This window comes from Vigna unguiculata, chromosome 11, assembly GCF_037176805.1.
Source record: "Vigna unguiculata cultivar grain cowpea cultivar isolate G323 ecotype 2 chromosome 11, ASM3717680v1, whole genome shotgun sequence".
In the NCBI taxonomy this organism is placed as follows: domain Eukaryota; kingdom Viridiplantae; phylum Streptophyta; class Magnoliopsida; order Fabales; family Fabaceae; genus Vigna; species Vigna unguiculata.
Window position 1 is genome coordinate 4,365,618 of NC_140802.1, and position 18,001 is coordinate 4,383,618.

General features: G+C 26.2%; 1 protein-coding gene and 2 pseudogenes across 1 annotated transcript; all 3 read left to right on the forward strand.

Annotated features, from left to right (window-relative positions):
• Nucleotides 1-4,616: 4,616 nt before the first annotated feature.
• Nucleotides 4,617-6,107, forward strand: LOC146880887 (cytosolic sulfotransferase 15 pseudogene; annotated as a pseudogene).
• A 3,329-nt stretch (nucleotides 6,108-9,436) lies between these two features.
• LOC114169175 (cytosolic sulfotransferase 15-like) lies at nucleotides 9,437-12,086 on the forward strand. Its single transcript, XM_085668699.1, has 2 exons — nucleotides 9,437-10,551; nucleotides 11,919-12,086. Exons 1-2 carry the CDS (start codon nucleotides 9,633-9,635, stop codon nucleotides 11,933-11,935), a joined length of 936 nt encoding a protein of 311 aa, XP_085524825.1. The 5' UTR covers nucleotides 9,437-9,632; the 3' UTR covers nucleotides 11,936-12,086.
• Nucleotides 12,087-13,582: 1,496 nt separating this feature from the next.
• On the forward strand, nucleotides 13,583-14,840 carry LOC114170603 (cytosolic sulfotransferase 15 pseudogene; annotated as a pseudogene).
• Nucleotides 14,841-18,001: the final 3,161 nt, after the last annotated feature.

Sequence of the window (18,001 nt, forward strand, 5' to 3'; positions counted from 1 at the left end):
TGATATATTATTCTACATGATGAAAATAAAAACAATAAATAAAAATATTAAAAAACTAACAAATGTGTGTTTTAGAAATAATTTGAGAGACTATCGAAAAAAATCACACAAAGGAAATTAAATGTATAACTAAGGTATGATAAGACGAAAAATATCTCAGAGAACTAAGAAAACTTTTCAAATATCAACATATATACTTAATGGTTGAAAAATAACGAAAATTACTTTAATGAAACAAAAGAGTTCTTCAAATTAAACAAAAATTAATAATAATAATAATAATAAGTAAAGAATTTTTTTTATATTACCTTAAATTGAGAGTATAAACATTCTCATGTGAAAGGAAAATTTATAATAAATAAAAATATTAAAAAATAATATAAATATTCAAATGTAAGGCATAATTTTTTTTATTAACATACATTATTTTAACATAATTACATAAAGGTTATGATAAGATAAAAAATATATTGGAGATGAGAATGAGTTTAATGACAAATGAAATAATTAAAAGAAATAAAAAATAGAATATATATATATATATATATATATATATATATATATGTGTTACTTGATTAATTGTGAATATTTTAATAATTTAAACGAGAATGAAGATATGGCGGGGACGGGTATTATGGCGGGTATATGTACATCCCCATACCCATCCCCATACCCAACTGAAAAAGTCGGGGATTTCCCATACCCATACCCATACCCAGTCAATGCGGGATTCCCCGTCAAAACGGGGACGGGTTCGGACAATACCCACGGGGACGGGTTTATTTGCCATCTCTAAATGTGTCAAACAAACAGTGTAAAGAACTCAAATGCTAAAATAAAACACATTTGACATGTCAAAAAAGTTAACATAATTAGATTAAAAAGATTATATTCATTCATTTTTAAAATTTAGAAATCAAAATATATAAAAATTTCATACATAAACAAATTTAATTTTAAATCAAATTTCAAGAATTAAAATTATACTTAACCCAACTTTTGAATATCAAACGAGACATTAATATGATCTGTAAGTTAGTATTGATGACAACAAAAAAGCTACTTTTGTGAGAGTACAATAACACTTTTGTTTGTAGTAATTTGGCAAATTATTCTGAACCACATGCAAAGATAATATGAGTAGATTGATATCATATACTGTCATAAAAGGACAACTTTGTCCCCACGTGTCTGGCATCGATGTCATTTTCTCAAAACAAATATAATTTCTTCATTTTGTAAGAACCATTTTGACACTTTTGTTTCAGCATGGATTTTCTGTGATAAAATCAAGCCAGGGTCTTTATTTTAATAAAAATTTAATAATTGAAATACAATTATTGCAACCTAAAACACAAGTAAGTTTTGTATGAGTTCTAATAGACTAGCAATCAATCATTAAATATTTTCAATTTTATAGTATTAAACACAACATTAAATAGCAAAAATTGTTAAACTCTTAACATGGATTTACTAAATATATTTTTATGGTTATTTTTAAAGATATTTCATCTAGTTCTTCTCCTCTAAAATAAAATCATACATAAAAAGTAATAAATAGAGATGACAACAGGTCGAATCAAACAATACTTATTTGCTATTCGGCCTGAAAAAAAAATCCAACATGTTATTCGTCTTGTTATCCATCGAATGCTCGTACAAAATAATATCCGTAGATTTTTTAAAATTTTTGGGTATCCTGTATACTTGCAAATATTTAAAAAAATATTTTACAAATTTTAAAATAAAATATAATTAAATTTATAGAAAAGTATAAAATATAATACAAATAAAATTATTTAAACATTAAATTTTATTTTAATTAAATTTAACCTAATAAAATACAAATTTTATTTTATTTTTAGTTAAATTTAACTTAATAAAATATAAATTAAATTTTAATATTAATTTTAATTTTTTACAGAGATCAAGAATATTCTAAATATGGGTAATATAATACATGTATCTAATCCAATAGGTACTAAAATACATACTACCTACAAATAATAAATATTATTGGTACTAACTATTTATTGTGGATTTTATTTGTAAGTATATGGATAATTTTGCCATTCTAAAAAGTAAATACCCTTTCTTGAAACACTTTTATATTTATGATATAAGTCTGAAAAAAACAAACACTTTTACAAGTTTCTTAAACGGAAGGAAGTTGAATAAGAAACAAAAGAAAAATTAAACTAATGATATTATTGCGCATAAACATTAAAAATAAGTTGAAGAAAAAGAAAAGAATGATGCAAGAATTAAAATGCAAGAATATAAATGACAAAGATAAAAAAAATCTAGTACCAAAGTTATAGCATCATTTATCGAGAAAATAAATAATATTTGTGATAAGAGTCATAATAATTTTGCCCTTTTTTTCATTTTAATTCTTGACGTTATAGAGACGTAGTAAAAACATTTTTTTTAACTTCTGAGTAGTTAAACAGTTTAGTTATTTTATCTCATAAAGCACAAACCATATCAGTGACTGATTCCGATAATGATTGAATGGTTTTACTAAAATGATTTGTTTTTTTTATATGACATAATTTTATAGATTAAATATGTTTTTAATATTTAAATTTAGGTATAAAATTAAAATTCAGTTATATTACACATTTTGATATTTTTTAATTCACAAACTTAAAAAAATGACTTAATATAATTTTTATAACCCAACAACGTCAATTTTATTTTTATGTATTACACACTATATTAGATTATCATTTGAATTATTAGAATATGTTAAATAGTATAAATAATTTAAATAATAACTTCAAACATTGTTTAACATGTAAAAGAAGTTGAAGTGGTTGGATTAAAAAAATTAAATCTATTCAATTTTTAAATTTGGATAAAAGATATATTTAAATTAAAAAAAATTCAATAAATTTAGAGAATAAAAACGTATTAATCTTAACTTTTCCAATCAAATGATACAGTAACATGTTCCATAACTATATTGATAAAAAAAGGTACTTGTTACAAGAGTTAAATTTGTCGCAGTACAAGAGCACAGTAACACTTTTGTTTGTAATAATTTGGCAAATTATTGAGAAGCAGATGCTAAGATAAGGTGAATAGATTGATATCCTATATTTGTGCCCACATGTCTCCCATTGATGACAAATCCGTTTAATCTCGACAAGTTGTTAGATTTCAAAAAAGAAATATCTACATATCGTAGTACAGAATAAATTTGCTTTTTTTTTATCATTGTTCATTTTTGTTATGTAATTAAAATTTTGATTCTTCTTTTTATTTGAATTTTTTAATAATCTGATTCAAATTTTATAATTGACATATCTATATATTTTTATATAAAATAAAAAAATATAATATATAAAACATTATACTAAAGATAAATATATAAAATAATAAATTAAAACAATAAAGTTTAGTTCTGATCATCAAGAAAATAAATTCGATAATAAACTTATAATATCTTGAAGTTTTGAGTATCTTTTTCGTCCTTAAATCTCAACTTTATCTCAAACCTACGAAATTGTTTATTTTAAAATTAATTATTAATAAAAATAATTAAAAAAATATTGTGTTTTTTTTCATTTTAATTCTTGACGTTATAGACGTAATAAAAACCTTTTCTTGACTATCTCTAATTATAAAATAAGAAACCTTATACATAGTAATACAAACAGTTTACTTACTTTATCTAATAAAGTACAAACTATATCGGTGATTGATTTCGATTATCATTCAAAGTCTTCATTAAAATGATTTGTTTTTTTTTTGTGATATGCAATAATTTTATGGGTTAAATATATTTTTAGTATTTAAATTTATATATTTATATATCAAATTAAAATTTATTTATATGATAAATTTTAATATATTTTAATTTTTAAACTAAAAAAGAATTTAATATAATCTTTATAATCCAACAACATTAATTTATTTTTACATGTGAAACGTGTTATATATTAATAATTTAAAATATTATTTAACATGTAAAAAATGTTAAAACCTTTAAATTCAAAAGACTAAATCTATTCAATTTTTAAATTTGGATAAAGAAATATTGAAGTTTGAAACAAAAGTAATTTCAATTTATTTTTCAATTTTATGTCTAAAATTAGAAAATAAAAATGTATTAACCCTAACTTTTCCTATCAAAAGATACAGTAACATGTTCTATAATTTGGTATATTGATAAAAAAAAAGGTAGTTTTTACAAGAGTTAAATTTGTGAGAGTAAAGTAACATTTTTCATTTTTAATTATTAAAAAAAATGAATAAATTGAATCAGATATAGATAGGTAGGTACTAAATTGAAATAAAAAGACATTTATAAGGACTAAATTGAAATTAACACAATGACATCTGACACTGACACATGACATTGCAATGTCACGAATCACACGTAAGGACCTGACATATGGTATTTATATTTTTTTTTTCAAAAAAATTAAAAAATCACATTCTGATTGAAACACATTTTCAAAAATTGGGATGCAATCCACTCTTTTTTAAAAATGGGTAATACATTGACACATCTCTATCAAAGTAGGTACTATACGAGTAATTAAGTCTTTGGCAAATTATCGAGAACCACGTGCTAAGATAAGCTGAATAGATTGATATCCATGTAGTTATATAGTTGTGCCCAAATGTCTCCCATTGATGTCATCTCTCCAAACGATTATAATTTCTTCAACTTCTTGTATTGCTATAAAAGATATTGATCAGCGACCAAATTCTCCATCCATCACATTCTAGGGTTTTTCCTGTGGAATCTTTTCAGTGACAATGGAAGCAAATGCAGAAGATGAAATAATTCTATCATCCCTCCCAATAGAGAGGGGTTTTGGAACACCCAGCATGTGTCTAGTTCAAGAGTTTTGGTGTCCAACTCTTGTAAAAGAGCTAAACATTTTTCAGAAGCAGTTTGAAGCAAAAGACAGTGATATTTTTGTTGCAAGTTTTCCAAAATCAGGCACTACATGGTTGAAAGCCATTACTTTTGCCATTGTCAATCGCCAATGCTTCTCCAATCATAATCATCCATTGCTTACTTCCAATCCTCATCAAATTGTGCCTCATGTTGAAATTGTGTGTCGTGGTGATCTCGATTGCCCAAGTATTGAACCAAGAGTTTTTGGAACTCACACACCAGTCCCTTCCTTGCCCAACTCCATCATGGAATGTAATTCTAAGATAATTTATATCTGTAGGAACCCTTTTGACATTTTTGTTTCAGCATGGATTTTCTTTGATAAGGTGAAGCCAGAGTCTTTGACCTCACTGAAAATTGAGGAAGCTTTTGAAATGTATTGTGATGGGATAATTGAGTTTGGTCCATGGTGGAGTCACATGGTAGGTTATTGGAAGGAGAGCTTAGCGAAACCAGATAAGGTTTTGTTCTTGAAGTATGAAGATCTTAAAGATGATGCCAATTTTCAAGTCAAAAGAATTGCAGAATTTTTGGGTTTTCCTTTCACCCAAGAGGAAGAAAACAACCAAGTGATCGAAAGCATAATCAAGTTATGTAGCTTTGAGAAGATGAAGAACTTGGAAGTCAATAAATCTGGAATAATTCACCGAACTGTTGAGAACAAGCTCTTCTTTCGGAAAGGAGAAAGCAGAGATTGGGTAAATTATTTTTCTCCTTCCATGACAGAAAAACTGTCACAAATTATGGAAGAAAAATTTGGTGAATCAGGTTTGTCATTTATGATTTAGGATAACGTACGTATTGTTATAAAATTATCATAATAAAAGAAAATGATGTTTTGATTATTAAATTTTGATAATTTTGTTTTATAATTTTAAGTGACATATTTTAAGTGATTTTTTATTTTTTTATTTTTTTATTTTCAATATTTTAAAATCACTTAAAAAATAACACATTAAATTAAATTATATGAAAAAATTATCAAAATTTAATAATCAAAATATCATTCTTCGTGAGTAAATATGTGGCTACGGAAAAAAGTATGTACCGTGTTGAGTGACAATTATGTGTTGTCACTTTCTTATCGTTCTTTTCGAAATAAAGAGGTTTTACATGTCGTAAACCCTTGTGACTAATGCAGTTACCTTTCTTGTGTGTCGGTTGAATACGTGCTCATGCCTCACCTTTATTTTATAGCAAAGACTATTTCATAACTATATTCAAATTCAAATTATATTGAGAAGAGTACAAACAGCAAGGAGTAAAAACAACTAAATTTTTTATGAGTTCTAATTAGCTTAACAAACAATCAATAAATATTTTCTATTTTATAGAAAAAATTGTTAAATTCATGACATGACTTTACCAAATATATATTTATGGTTATTTTTAAAGATAAACTAACATAAAAATAGTCATTTACGATTTACATTAGTAAAAAAGTTCAAGTAAAAAAAACCCAATGACATTTTTATTAATGAGTGAAACAGATTTACGTTGGACCTTTTTATTAATGACATTTTTATTAATCAACATAAATCAGATAGTGTTCGACGTAAATTATCTATTTTACATTCATCAATAATAGGTCTAACGTAAACTTCTTTTAAAATATCACATTCAACTTCTCCTCATTGTGCGAAAACACACTAAAAATGATTTTGCTAGTTGGTTTGTGGTAGACTATACAAACATCCAAAAGACAAGTGCATTTAAATTATTTTGAGAAAATAAAATGTATTAAATATTAAGACGACGTCAACGATCATACAACTTCTTATACTTTTATTTTGAATATATCAAATAACTCGGGTGACTGCATTCAAAAGAACAACACATAAATTTTTTAATTAATTTTTTTTAAGATTGAATAGACAATATATGCAACTGTATAAGTATCCAAAATTTATTTTAAACGTGAAATGAATTTTATTTGGTTAAAAAGAGTTGAAATTTTAGAATTTACAAACAAATATTTATATTAAAAAAGTTGTCGGTTAGGTAATTTTCTTAACCAAATTTCCACATCCGATAATTTCATTTTCTGGGGTGCAGAGGACTCAATGGATTAAAGTCGAAAGCCTATTTTGGAAAGCTTTGAAAGATTTGGCCACCGACGGAACTTAGCGTTGACAAAGGGGCGTGTCCCCACATTTTTTATATTTATATAATTTCATATAAGTTTTTTAAAATTTAAAATTTTAATATATATTATATATTTATATTCTAATAAATTTTATATATTTATATTTATAGGTGAGGAATAGTCTTTTTTTTTCATATTTAATTTTAATTTTTCTTTTAATTTAATTATTTATTTATTTGATTATTTTTAAACTTAATTATCATAAATGAAAATTAATAATAATAAAATTGAAATAATTTTATATTTAATTTATTTTTTTGTTATTATTAGTATTATTTTTTTTTTGTTATTATTTTTACTATTCTTATTAGTATAAGTGCTCCTTTTTAATTATAAAAAATGTTATTATACTAAATACTTTTGCTAAATAGATTTTTAATTTTTTAAAAATTTTATAATTTATAATTTATATTAATATTATTATTATTATTATTTTTAATGGTTAAATAAATATAATAAAAATTATATTTTTATTCTAAACATATTTGAAATAAATAAAAAAGTATGCGTACGCACAAGTCATATACTATTATAATTATTTTTTAAATCAATTAACTACACCATATTGTGATATTAATTTTATTTATTATATTTAAAACTGAATTTACAACCTCATTTTATTGATAATAACATTTACAACAATATAATCTAATTTTCATGATATTTATTATTTAATTTTTATATTATTCTTATTATTATCAATTATAACTCTAATTATTGTTATTATTATTATTATTATTATTATTATTTTTATCACTAAACCATATTATTTTAGTGTTATTATTATTATCTATTATTATTATTATTATTATTATTATTATTATTATTATTATTATTATAGTTAAACACACATTTTACATTTATTTACTACGAGATCATATCTCTATTATTTACACTTTTTATTTGTTTTGTTGTTCATTTTATTTTTATATTTGTGTAATTATTTGAATTAAAAAAATAGTTACTAAAATTATTAAAATGATAAAATGGACAAATAATTTTTATTATGAATAATTATTTTAATTTAACAAATAATAATTAAGAGGATAAATCTAGCACATTTATTTACAAAGTCTTTGCCAAATAGAACTTTTGAGCAATTGGTTCACAAGATTGAACTTCGTCATCTTGATGATCTAAGTTTACATGAGGGGAAGAAATAGAAGATGTAAAGAACAATATTATATAGAATGATGTACTCTTTTTCTTTCACTAGATTTTTATACCAAAGGATTTTTCCTAGTAAGGTTTTAACGAGGCATATTCTTTTATCAATGGACACCCAAGGGAGAGTGTTATGAATTAATGGTCTTCCATTGATTTGATACAATTATTCATATGATTGATATGATTGATACTCATATAATTCATTACTCTTTATATAATATTTTGTATTAACTATTTGATTTATATCATTTCTGGGTTACCATGTTGTATGTACTATAAATAGGACTCTTCCTATTAGAAATAAGACACACAAAAAGGATGCTCCCTATTTTCTCATTATTTATTCTTCCTTCTATTGTCTATTCATCTCTCTTCTCTCTATTATGCTTTATTTCATAACATTTTAAAATTTATTTTTATTTTTCTTAATTTTTCTTAATTTTTTTTATATTTTAAAAAATGTCAAGGTGTTAGAGTTAGTGTTCTATTTTCAATTTGATCTCTATATTTGTTAATTTTGTTTAATTTAGTCCTTTTTTTAAAAGGAACAATTTTGCCCCTCTCCAAATTAAGATCAGATTTAATTTTTATGTAAATTTTTATAATAAGGCTTTTATTAAAATTCACATTTTTATTAAATATTTTTTTGGGTTACAATTAGTTTAAAATTAATAGTAATGAACTGTGATTGCCAGGTGTTACTTTGTTGTTTTTTTAGTTCTTTTTTCTCAATTTTTTTAATCTTTTATAATTTTTAAAAATTTGTTTCCTTGTCAACCCAACAACATATCACATGTTAGAGTCAATGTTTTGTATTTAATTTGATTTTTATATTTGTTATTTTTATTCAATTTAGTCCTATTTTTTTTAAAAATTGAGAAATTTTGCCCCTTTCCAAATTGAGATTAAATTTAATTTTTATGTAGATGTTATAATGATGTTTTTAACCCAACTTTTGAATATCATACGAGACATTAATATGATCTGTAACTTAGTATTGATGACAACAAAAAAGCTACTTTTGTGAGAGTACATTAACACTTTTGTTTGTAGTAATTTGGCAAATTATTGTGAACCACATGCTAAGATAATATGAGTAGATTGATATCATATACTGTCATAAAAGGACAACTTTGTATCATATACTGTCATAAAAGGATAATATGAGTAGATTGATGTCATTTTATTATTGAGAAGCAGATGCTAAGATAAGGTGAATAGATTGATATCCTATATTTGTGACCACATGTCTCCCATTGATGTCATTCCTCCAAACGATTATAATTTCTTCAACTTATTGTATTGCTATAAAAGATATTGATCAGCGACCAAATTCTCCATCCATCACTTCCAATTATCATCACAGTCTAGGGTTTTTCCCGTGGAATCTTTTCAGTGACAATGGAAGCAAATGCAGAAGATGAAATAATTCTCTCATCCCTCCCAATAGAGAGGGGTTTTGGAACACCCAGTATGTGTCTATTTCAAGAGTTTTGGTGTCCATCAACTCTTGTAAAAGGGCTAAACATTTTTCACAAGCAGTTTCAAGCAAAAGATAGTGATATTTTTGTTGCAAGTTTTCCCAAATCAGGCACTACATGGTTGAAAGCCATTACTTTTGCCATTGTCAATCGCCAAAGCTTTTCCTCCATTGACAACCATCCATTGCTTACTTCCAATCCTCATCAACTTGTGCCTCATGTTGAAATGGTGTGTCGTGGTGATCTCGATTGCTCAAGTATTGAACCAAGAGTTTTTGGAACTCACACACCAGTCCCTTCCTTGCCCAACTCCATCATGGAATGTAATTCTAAGATAATTTATATCTGTAGGAACCCTTTTGACATTTTTGTTTCAGCATGGATTTTCTTTGATAAGGTGAAGCCAGAGTCTTTGACCTCACTGAAAATTGAGGAAGCTTTTGAAATGTATTGTAATGGGATAATTGAGTTTGGTCCATGGTGGAGTCACATGCTAGGTTATTGGAAGGAGAGCTTAGCCAAACCAGATAAGGTTTTGTTCTTGAAGTATGAAGATCTTAAAGATGATGCCAATTTTCAAGTCAAAAGAATTGCAGAATTTTTGGGTTTTCCTTTCACCCAAGAGGAAGAAAATAATCAAGTGATCGAAAGCATAGTCAAGTTATGTAGCTTTGAGGAGATGAAGAACTTGGAAGTCAATAAATCTGGAATAGTATTCCAATCTGTGGAGAACAAGAGCTTTTTTCGGAAAGGAGAAAGCAGAGATTGGGTAAATTATTTTTCTCCTTCCATGACAGAAAAACTCTCACAAATTATGGAAGAAAAATTTGGTGAATCAGGTTTGTCATTTATGATTTAGGATAACGTACGTATTGTTATAAAATTATCATAAGTAAAGAAAATAATATTTTGACTACTAAATTTTGACAATTTTCTCTTATAATTTTAGATGACATTTTTTAAGTGATTTTTCATTTTTTCATTTTCTCATTCTTAATATTTCAGAACCACTTAAAAAATGACACATTAAATTGTATGAAAAAATTATCAAAATTTAATAGTCAAAATATCATTGTTCATGAGTAAATATGTAGCTATGGAAAAAAAGTATGTACTGTATTGAGTGTTGTCACTTTTTTATCGTTCTTTTCGAAATAAAGAGGTTTTACATGTCGTAAAACCCTTGTGACTATTGCTGTTACCTTTCTTGTGTTTCGGTGGAATATGTACTCAAGCTTCACCTTTATTTTATAGCAAAGAGTATTTTATAAGTATATTCAAATTCAAATTATATTGAGAAGAGCACAAACAGCAAGGGAGTAAAAACAACTAAATTTTTTATGAGTTCTAATTAGACTAACAAACAATCAAAATTATTTCTATTTTATAGCAAAAATTGTTAAATTCATGACATGGCTTTACCAAATATATATTTATGGTTATTTTTAAAGATAAACTAAGATAAAAATAGTCATTTATGTCACCTAATCTACATTAGTAAAAAAGTTCAAGTAAACAAAAGCCAATGACATTTTTATTAATGTGTGAAACAGATTTATGTTGGACCTTTTTATTAATGACATTTTTATTAATCGACATAAATCATAGTGTTCCACATAAATGATCTATTTTACATTCACCAGTAATAGGTCTAAGGTAAACTTCTTTTAAAATATCACATTCAACTTCTCTTCATTTATGATTGTGCGAAAACACACCGAAATTGTTTTTGCTAGTTGGTTTGTTCTCCAGTATCGAATGATCAAGGGATTCACATGAATACTCATACTTTTATTTTGGAGGCATATCTGACAATGTGGTAAACTATACAAACATCCAAAAGACAAGTGCATTTGAATTATTTTGAGAAAATAAAATGTATTAAATACTAAGATGACGTCAATGAATCAACTATCATACGAGTACTTATACTTTTATTTTGAATATATCAAATAACACGGGTGACTACATTCAAAAGAACAACACATAATTTTTTTTTAATTAATTTTTTTAAAATTGAATAGAAAATATATGCAACTGTACAAGTATCCAAAATTTATTTTAAACGTGAAATGAATTTTATTTGGTTAAAAAGAGTTGACATTTTAGAATTTACAAACAAATATTTATATTAATTAAGTTGTCGGTTAGGTAATTTTCTTAACCAAATTTCCACATCCAATAATTTCATTTTTTTTGGGTGCAGAGGACTCAATGGATTAAAGTCGAAAGCCTTACTTTTGAAAGCTTTGAAAGATTTGGGCACCGACGGAACTTAGCGTTGATAAAGGGGATGTGGTCCCCCTATTTTTTTATATGTTATATATTTATATTCTAATAAATTTTTATAGGTGAGGAATAGTCTTTTTCTTTACATTTAATTTTCAATTTATCTTTTAATTTAATTATTTTTTTATTTGATTATTTTTAAACTTAATTATTATAAATGAAAATTAATAATAGTAAAATAAAAATAATTTTATATTTAATTTATAATTATAATGATAATAATAATTATTATTTTATTATTTTTTATTATCATAAAAAAAGTAAATATAATGTTTTTACTCGTTTATATAAAAATTTTAAAATTACTCTTTTGATTTCTATTTTTGTTCAAAAATAATAAGTTGGTCATCGAATTTTTTTTAGTCTCAAATTGATTCTGATTTTGGAAAAAATAATGCAATTTTGTCATTCTTTCAATAAATTTCTTGAATCAGACCAATATTTTTTCATCAAAATTGAAATTGTGAATAATAATGATTTGTTTTGATGGTGTAATTGACATCATCCTAGTATAAATTTTGGTGAAAAATTATTGCTCTATTTTAAGAAATTTAACAAAAAAGATAAAATTGCATCAATTTTAAAAAAATCAAAACTAAATTAAGACTAAAAAACATTAGACAATAATTTAGTATTTTTAAACGAAAAAATGGACAAAAAAATAATTCAACCAAAATTTGGACACTGCCAACCTGAAGATCCGCCCCTGGATTTGGAGATGCCGAAGAAATTGTTGAAAGTGTATGGAGGAGCGACCTTATGTAATTTGGCTCAAATCCTGCGACACAGCCAAATCCAAATATAAAAGGCTCATGTGTTCTTCTTTCATTTTTATTATAAAAGAATAAAATAAACCAAGGGCTTCTTCCTGTACCTCATGTTTTTTTTATACTCCCAAAATTTTCATTCTTTCCTATTTTACCCCCCAAATAAAGTTGTGCACTGGAATAGACACTCCAGTTTGATGATTTCGTATCCAGAAGTATGTATCGAATTACCAAATCTAGGAAATTTGGAAACCAAAACATGAAATTCGAAGAACAGTTTTTGTTGGGTGTGGTTACCGGCATGACTAATCTGGAGTACATCTCCGGATCCAAAAAATAATAACTGAAATGAAGAATTGAGTGTGCGTAGTTGTCATCATTAAACAACCACCAATTTGTCCCAGGAACATAGCAAATTGTGATAACACTGTTGTTTCTACTAATTTGGCCAATTATTCCGAGTCACATGCTAACTGGTATTAATATATAAAAAATAATTTTTTGATTATTAAATTTTGATAACTTTTTCTTACAACCTTGTCATCTTTTAAATGGTTTTACATTTGTCTTTTTTTTAATTTTTAATATTTCAAAACCATTTAAAAAATGATACATCATATTATAAGAAAAATTTATCAAAATTTAGTAGTCAAAATATCATTATTCTTAATAATTTATCATAAAAGAACAACTTTGTGTGCAGAACATGTCTGCCACTGATAACATTTGTCAAAACCATCATAATTTCTTCAACCTTCATGCTACAGATAGTGCTACTATAATAGGAAAGTTTTGTGCTATCTGCGTGTATATGCCGGAATTGATTTCAACTGATGTATAATGTCTCCAACTCATATTGCTATAAAAGATATCGCTCAGCGAACAAATTCTCATTCGACAGTTCCACTCATCACATTCTACCAAACCAATATCCTCACTAAAAATTTTCAAATTTTCTAGGGTTTTCTCTTCCATGTTGAATCTTTTCAACATGGAAGGGCAACAAGAAAATGCAGAAGATGAACTAATTCTCTCATCCCTCCCCAGAGAGATGGGTTGGGCAATCCCTGATCTCTATCTATTCCAACAATTTTGGTGCCCTTCAATTCTTATAAAAGAGGTAAACATTTTTCAAAAGCAGTTTCAAGCAAAAGACAGTGATATTTTTGTTGCTAGTTTTCCAAAATCAGGCACTACATGGTTGAAAGCCATTACTTTTGCCATTGTTAATCGCCAATGCTTCTCTTCCATTCATAACCATCCATTGCTTACTTCAAATCCTCATCAACTTGTTCCTGCTGTTGAATTTATGTATCGTGGTGATATCCATTGCCCAACAACTGAACCAAGAGTTTTTGGAACTCACACTCCATTCCCTTCTTTGCCAAACTCCATCATTGAATCTAAGTGTAAGATAATTTATATTTGTAGGAACCCTTTTGACATTTTTGTTTCAGCATGGACTTTCTTCGATAAAATTAAGCTAGAGCCTTTATCCACATTGAAAATTGAGGAAGCTTTTGAAAAGTATTGCAATGGGATAATTGAGTTTGGTCCATGGTGGAGTCATATGGTAGGTTATTGGAAGGAGAGCTTAGCCAAACCAAATAAGGTTTTGTTCTTGAAGTATGAAGATCTTAAAGATGATGCCAATTTTCAAGTGAAAAAAATTGCAGATTTTTTGGGTTTTCCTTTCACTCAAGAGGAAGAAAACAACCAAGTGATCGAAAGCATAATCAAGCTATGCAGCTTTGAGAAGATGAAGAACTCGAAAGTGAATAAATCTGGAATAATTTACCAATTTCTGGAGAAAAAGTACTTTTTTCGGAAAGGAGAAACCAGAGATTGGGTAAACTATTTTTCTCCTTCCATGACAGAAAAACTGTCTAAAATTATGGAAGAAAAATTTGGTGGATCAGGTCTGTCATTTATGATTTAGAATAATGCATTGTTGTAAGATTCCTCTAAGTAAATAAGTGCCTGCACAAAAAATAAGTGTGCACTGCATTGAGTGACATAAATATATTGTCACTTTGTTTCTGAAATAAAGAGGTTTGATATGTCGCTGACTACCATTGTTGTTACCTTTCATGTGTTTCTGTTGAATGTTCATGTGTAGTGTGCTCATGCTTTAGTCAATTACCGTGATGCAACATTATTGAAAAATAAAAATTTAACTTTAAAATATTAGTTTGGGTTAAATTATGTTATCAGAGTTAATATAATACAAAAGATTATTATTTTTTTAAATAGAAAAATGTAAAATTGTTTTTAATTACTTTTAATAAATAAATATTTTTGTCAGTGTCTGTTGGCCTATCCAACGTTAAGTTATTATTCTTTAAAAAAATTTAAAGAAATTTAAAATTATTTTAATATTAGTTGGATAAAAGATATATAAGTTGCACTTCAAATCTTGAGAGAGGTGACGTTAGACTTTTCAACACTCCCTCTCAATATATGTGGATTCTAGTGAGCCTCTAATTGTCTGTCGAACCAGGCAACTTAGACATGTTAGTAGGTAATTACCAAATGAGTTGTACATATTAGGATTTTTTTTCACAACACCATTTCTCTAAAATAAAATAGAAAAATATTATTATCTGAAAAAATTGAAAGTCGTTATTATACCTAACAGTTTTTTCAAATTGAATGTCGTAACCATATTTGAAATTTTTGTGTAGGAGTCGTTATCCACGATGACGACTTTATCTTTTTTAATTTTGTGAAGGAGTTGTCCTCATGTCATACGACTTCGTTATAAAAGTAGTGTTGGATTTAAGGACTTGTTTCCTACAATGTAATTTATTAGTCAATTGTTTTATTTTGTAAAAATGACCTATTTTTGTAAAAAAACCACGTTTTAGTACCATGTTATATTTAAGCTTAGAACACAACATCTACTAAAATACTTTGATTTACATCAACTAAAAAATTGTCTTATTAACATTGTTAAAAAAGTATTAGCTGACATCAATCGAAAAATAATCCTAATAATGTTGGTCGGGAAAATTTTGATTAACATTGATGGAGAAAATAGTTTGACCACATTCTGATCTACATTAGTAATATATATTGATGTTAAATGAAGAAATCTTATTTGACATAATTTAAAAAATATTGTTGAAGTTGACAAAAAAACCTTAACTAATATTAGTTGTTAGAGATTTTTTCTTGTATGGAATCTAGGTATCCTGCAAGATATGGTATGTCTATGGTCCCTTATTCTAGATGTACACATAATTCTTGAATGATCCAACGCGAGTAAGGTATCTGCAAATATTCTGACGTTCAAATCAATTGATTTGTTCTAAGTAATCCAATAATGTGAATATGTATCAAGACTTTGAGCACCCCTTATGAATTCAACAAAAGAAAAACATACATGTAACTCTGTTACGAGTGTGAAGTACATACAAAATAAATCATTGGAATAATCTTCTTGACCTGCACAAATCTCATTAGTTTAACTAGATGTAAACTTTACCTGTCAACCTAGTTTTGCAACCTTGACTTAAGAATAAAATCTTCTCTAAAAATGACATAAAAGTTTATTCAAGAAGTTTTGCTAGTAGTTAGAAATCCTTGTCTTTTACATAATATATAAATTGGTGTGAATTCACTTACAAATTTTTATTTTTCAGATAAAATTTGAAATTTTTTAATACCAAATAATCAAATTAATTGAAAAAATTTAATTTTTATCAAAGCAAAATATTTTATTATAGAAATTTAATTTTTTTTTACAAAAATAAATTATTTTTTGGCATGAAAGATCCTACCCAAGGCATTACTGAAAAGTTATTTCTAATTAGGGATGACAATATGGGCCTGATACATCGGGCCGGCCTGCAAGCCCGTGAAAAAAACGCAGGGCGGGCCAGGGTAGTGAATCTGCAGGCCCGCAGCAGCTCGGCCCGCAAGGCCGCATAAAAAAAAATTTGCACTTGTGTATATTAGTTATATTTTTTATAAACTTTTGCATTAACGTTCTAAATTCTTGTATAACTGGAAAAGACAAGTATTATGTATTTTTTAATATTCTAAAATTTAAAGAATATATTGTGTATATCATAGTATGAATATGATAAAAATGTTGAATTATCAATTTATCATTAACTCTCCAAAGTCTTTACTTAATTTTGTGAACTTTCTAAAGTTTTTCAATTTTTAAAGTTTTATCATAAGAATTAAAAACAAATTAAAAAAAAGGACAGTCCGCAGGCCCGCGAACCAAATGATGTGCGGAGCGGGCAAATAATTGCAGCCTGCATAAATTGTGCGGAACAGAACAGGTCAGTCCACGATGTGCGAGACTTATGTGGATCGTGTCTAAATAGGTCGGACCGCCCCACGTTGTCAACCTTTTTGATAAATGAAAGAGCTTATCCTATGTTAAACTTTTGTCGATGACTCAACATACAAAACCAATTTAAAAAATGAGATTAAATTTTGCATGTAGTAGTAATTTAATTCTCAGTTTCTGAAAATGAAGAGTAAAGTTTTCCTATAAAACCAAGAACATAAACTCATTATTACAATTTTAGGATTTAATTTAGTATATATATATATATATATATATATATATATATATATATATATATATATATATATATATATATATTATCTTGTGAATATATATAATATATTCAGGCCTGTTTCATTTTCGAACCTGACGAAAAGAAAATAAGACTTAAACCCGAATAAAAAATGAAAGTTATTTCCCTCTTCTTTATTTACTTAATTTTAATTATATATTATACTGTCAAGTTAATGAATAAGTCCTTCAACTTTTTAAAAAGTAAAAGAAAAAAAAAATTCATCGCACCAAAACTAAAGGTATAGCTGCCGATTTTAATCATCACAAAATAATTAGAGAAGCTAAATAGAGAATTAAAGTCAACAACTTAAAAATATAAAGATCAATATAAAGTTTGACCTAAAGTTAAATATAAAAACAAAAACAAAAACACCTTTTTCTATCATAAAATGAACATATATTTGTGTAACATGCCAGCCACTCCATTCAACTTCGATATGCAACTAAAAGGATAGTGCCTTGCACGTAAACCGCGTTAAGCTCAACCCAACCTCAACTCCTACATACATATATTTATATACATATATACATATAATATTATATAATATATATATATATATATATATATATATATATATATAAGCTACACGTTATATTTATATATTACACAAGTCATATACTGTTCAAAAAAAT

Coding starts and splice junctions, on each gene's coding strand:
- LOC114169175 (XM_085668699.1), top strand. CDS start 9,633: ATGGAAGCAAATGCAGAAGATGAAATAATTCTCTCATCCCTCCCAATA.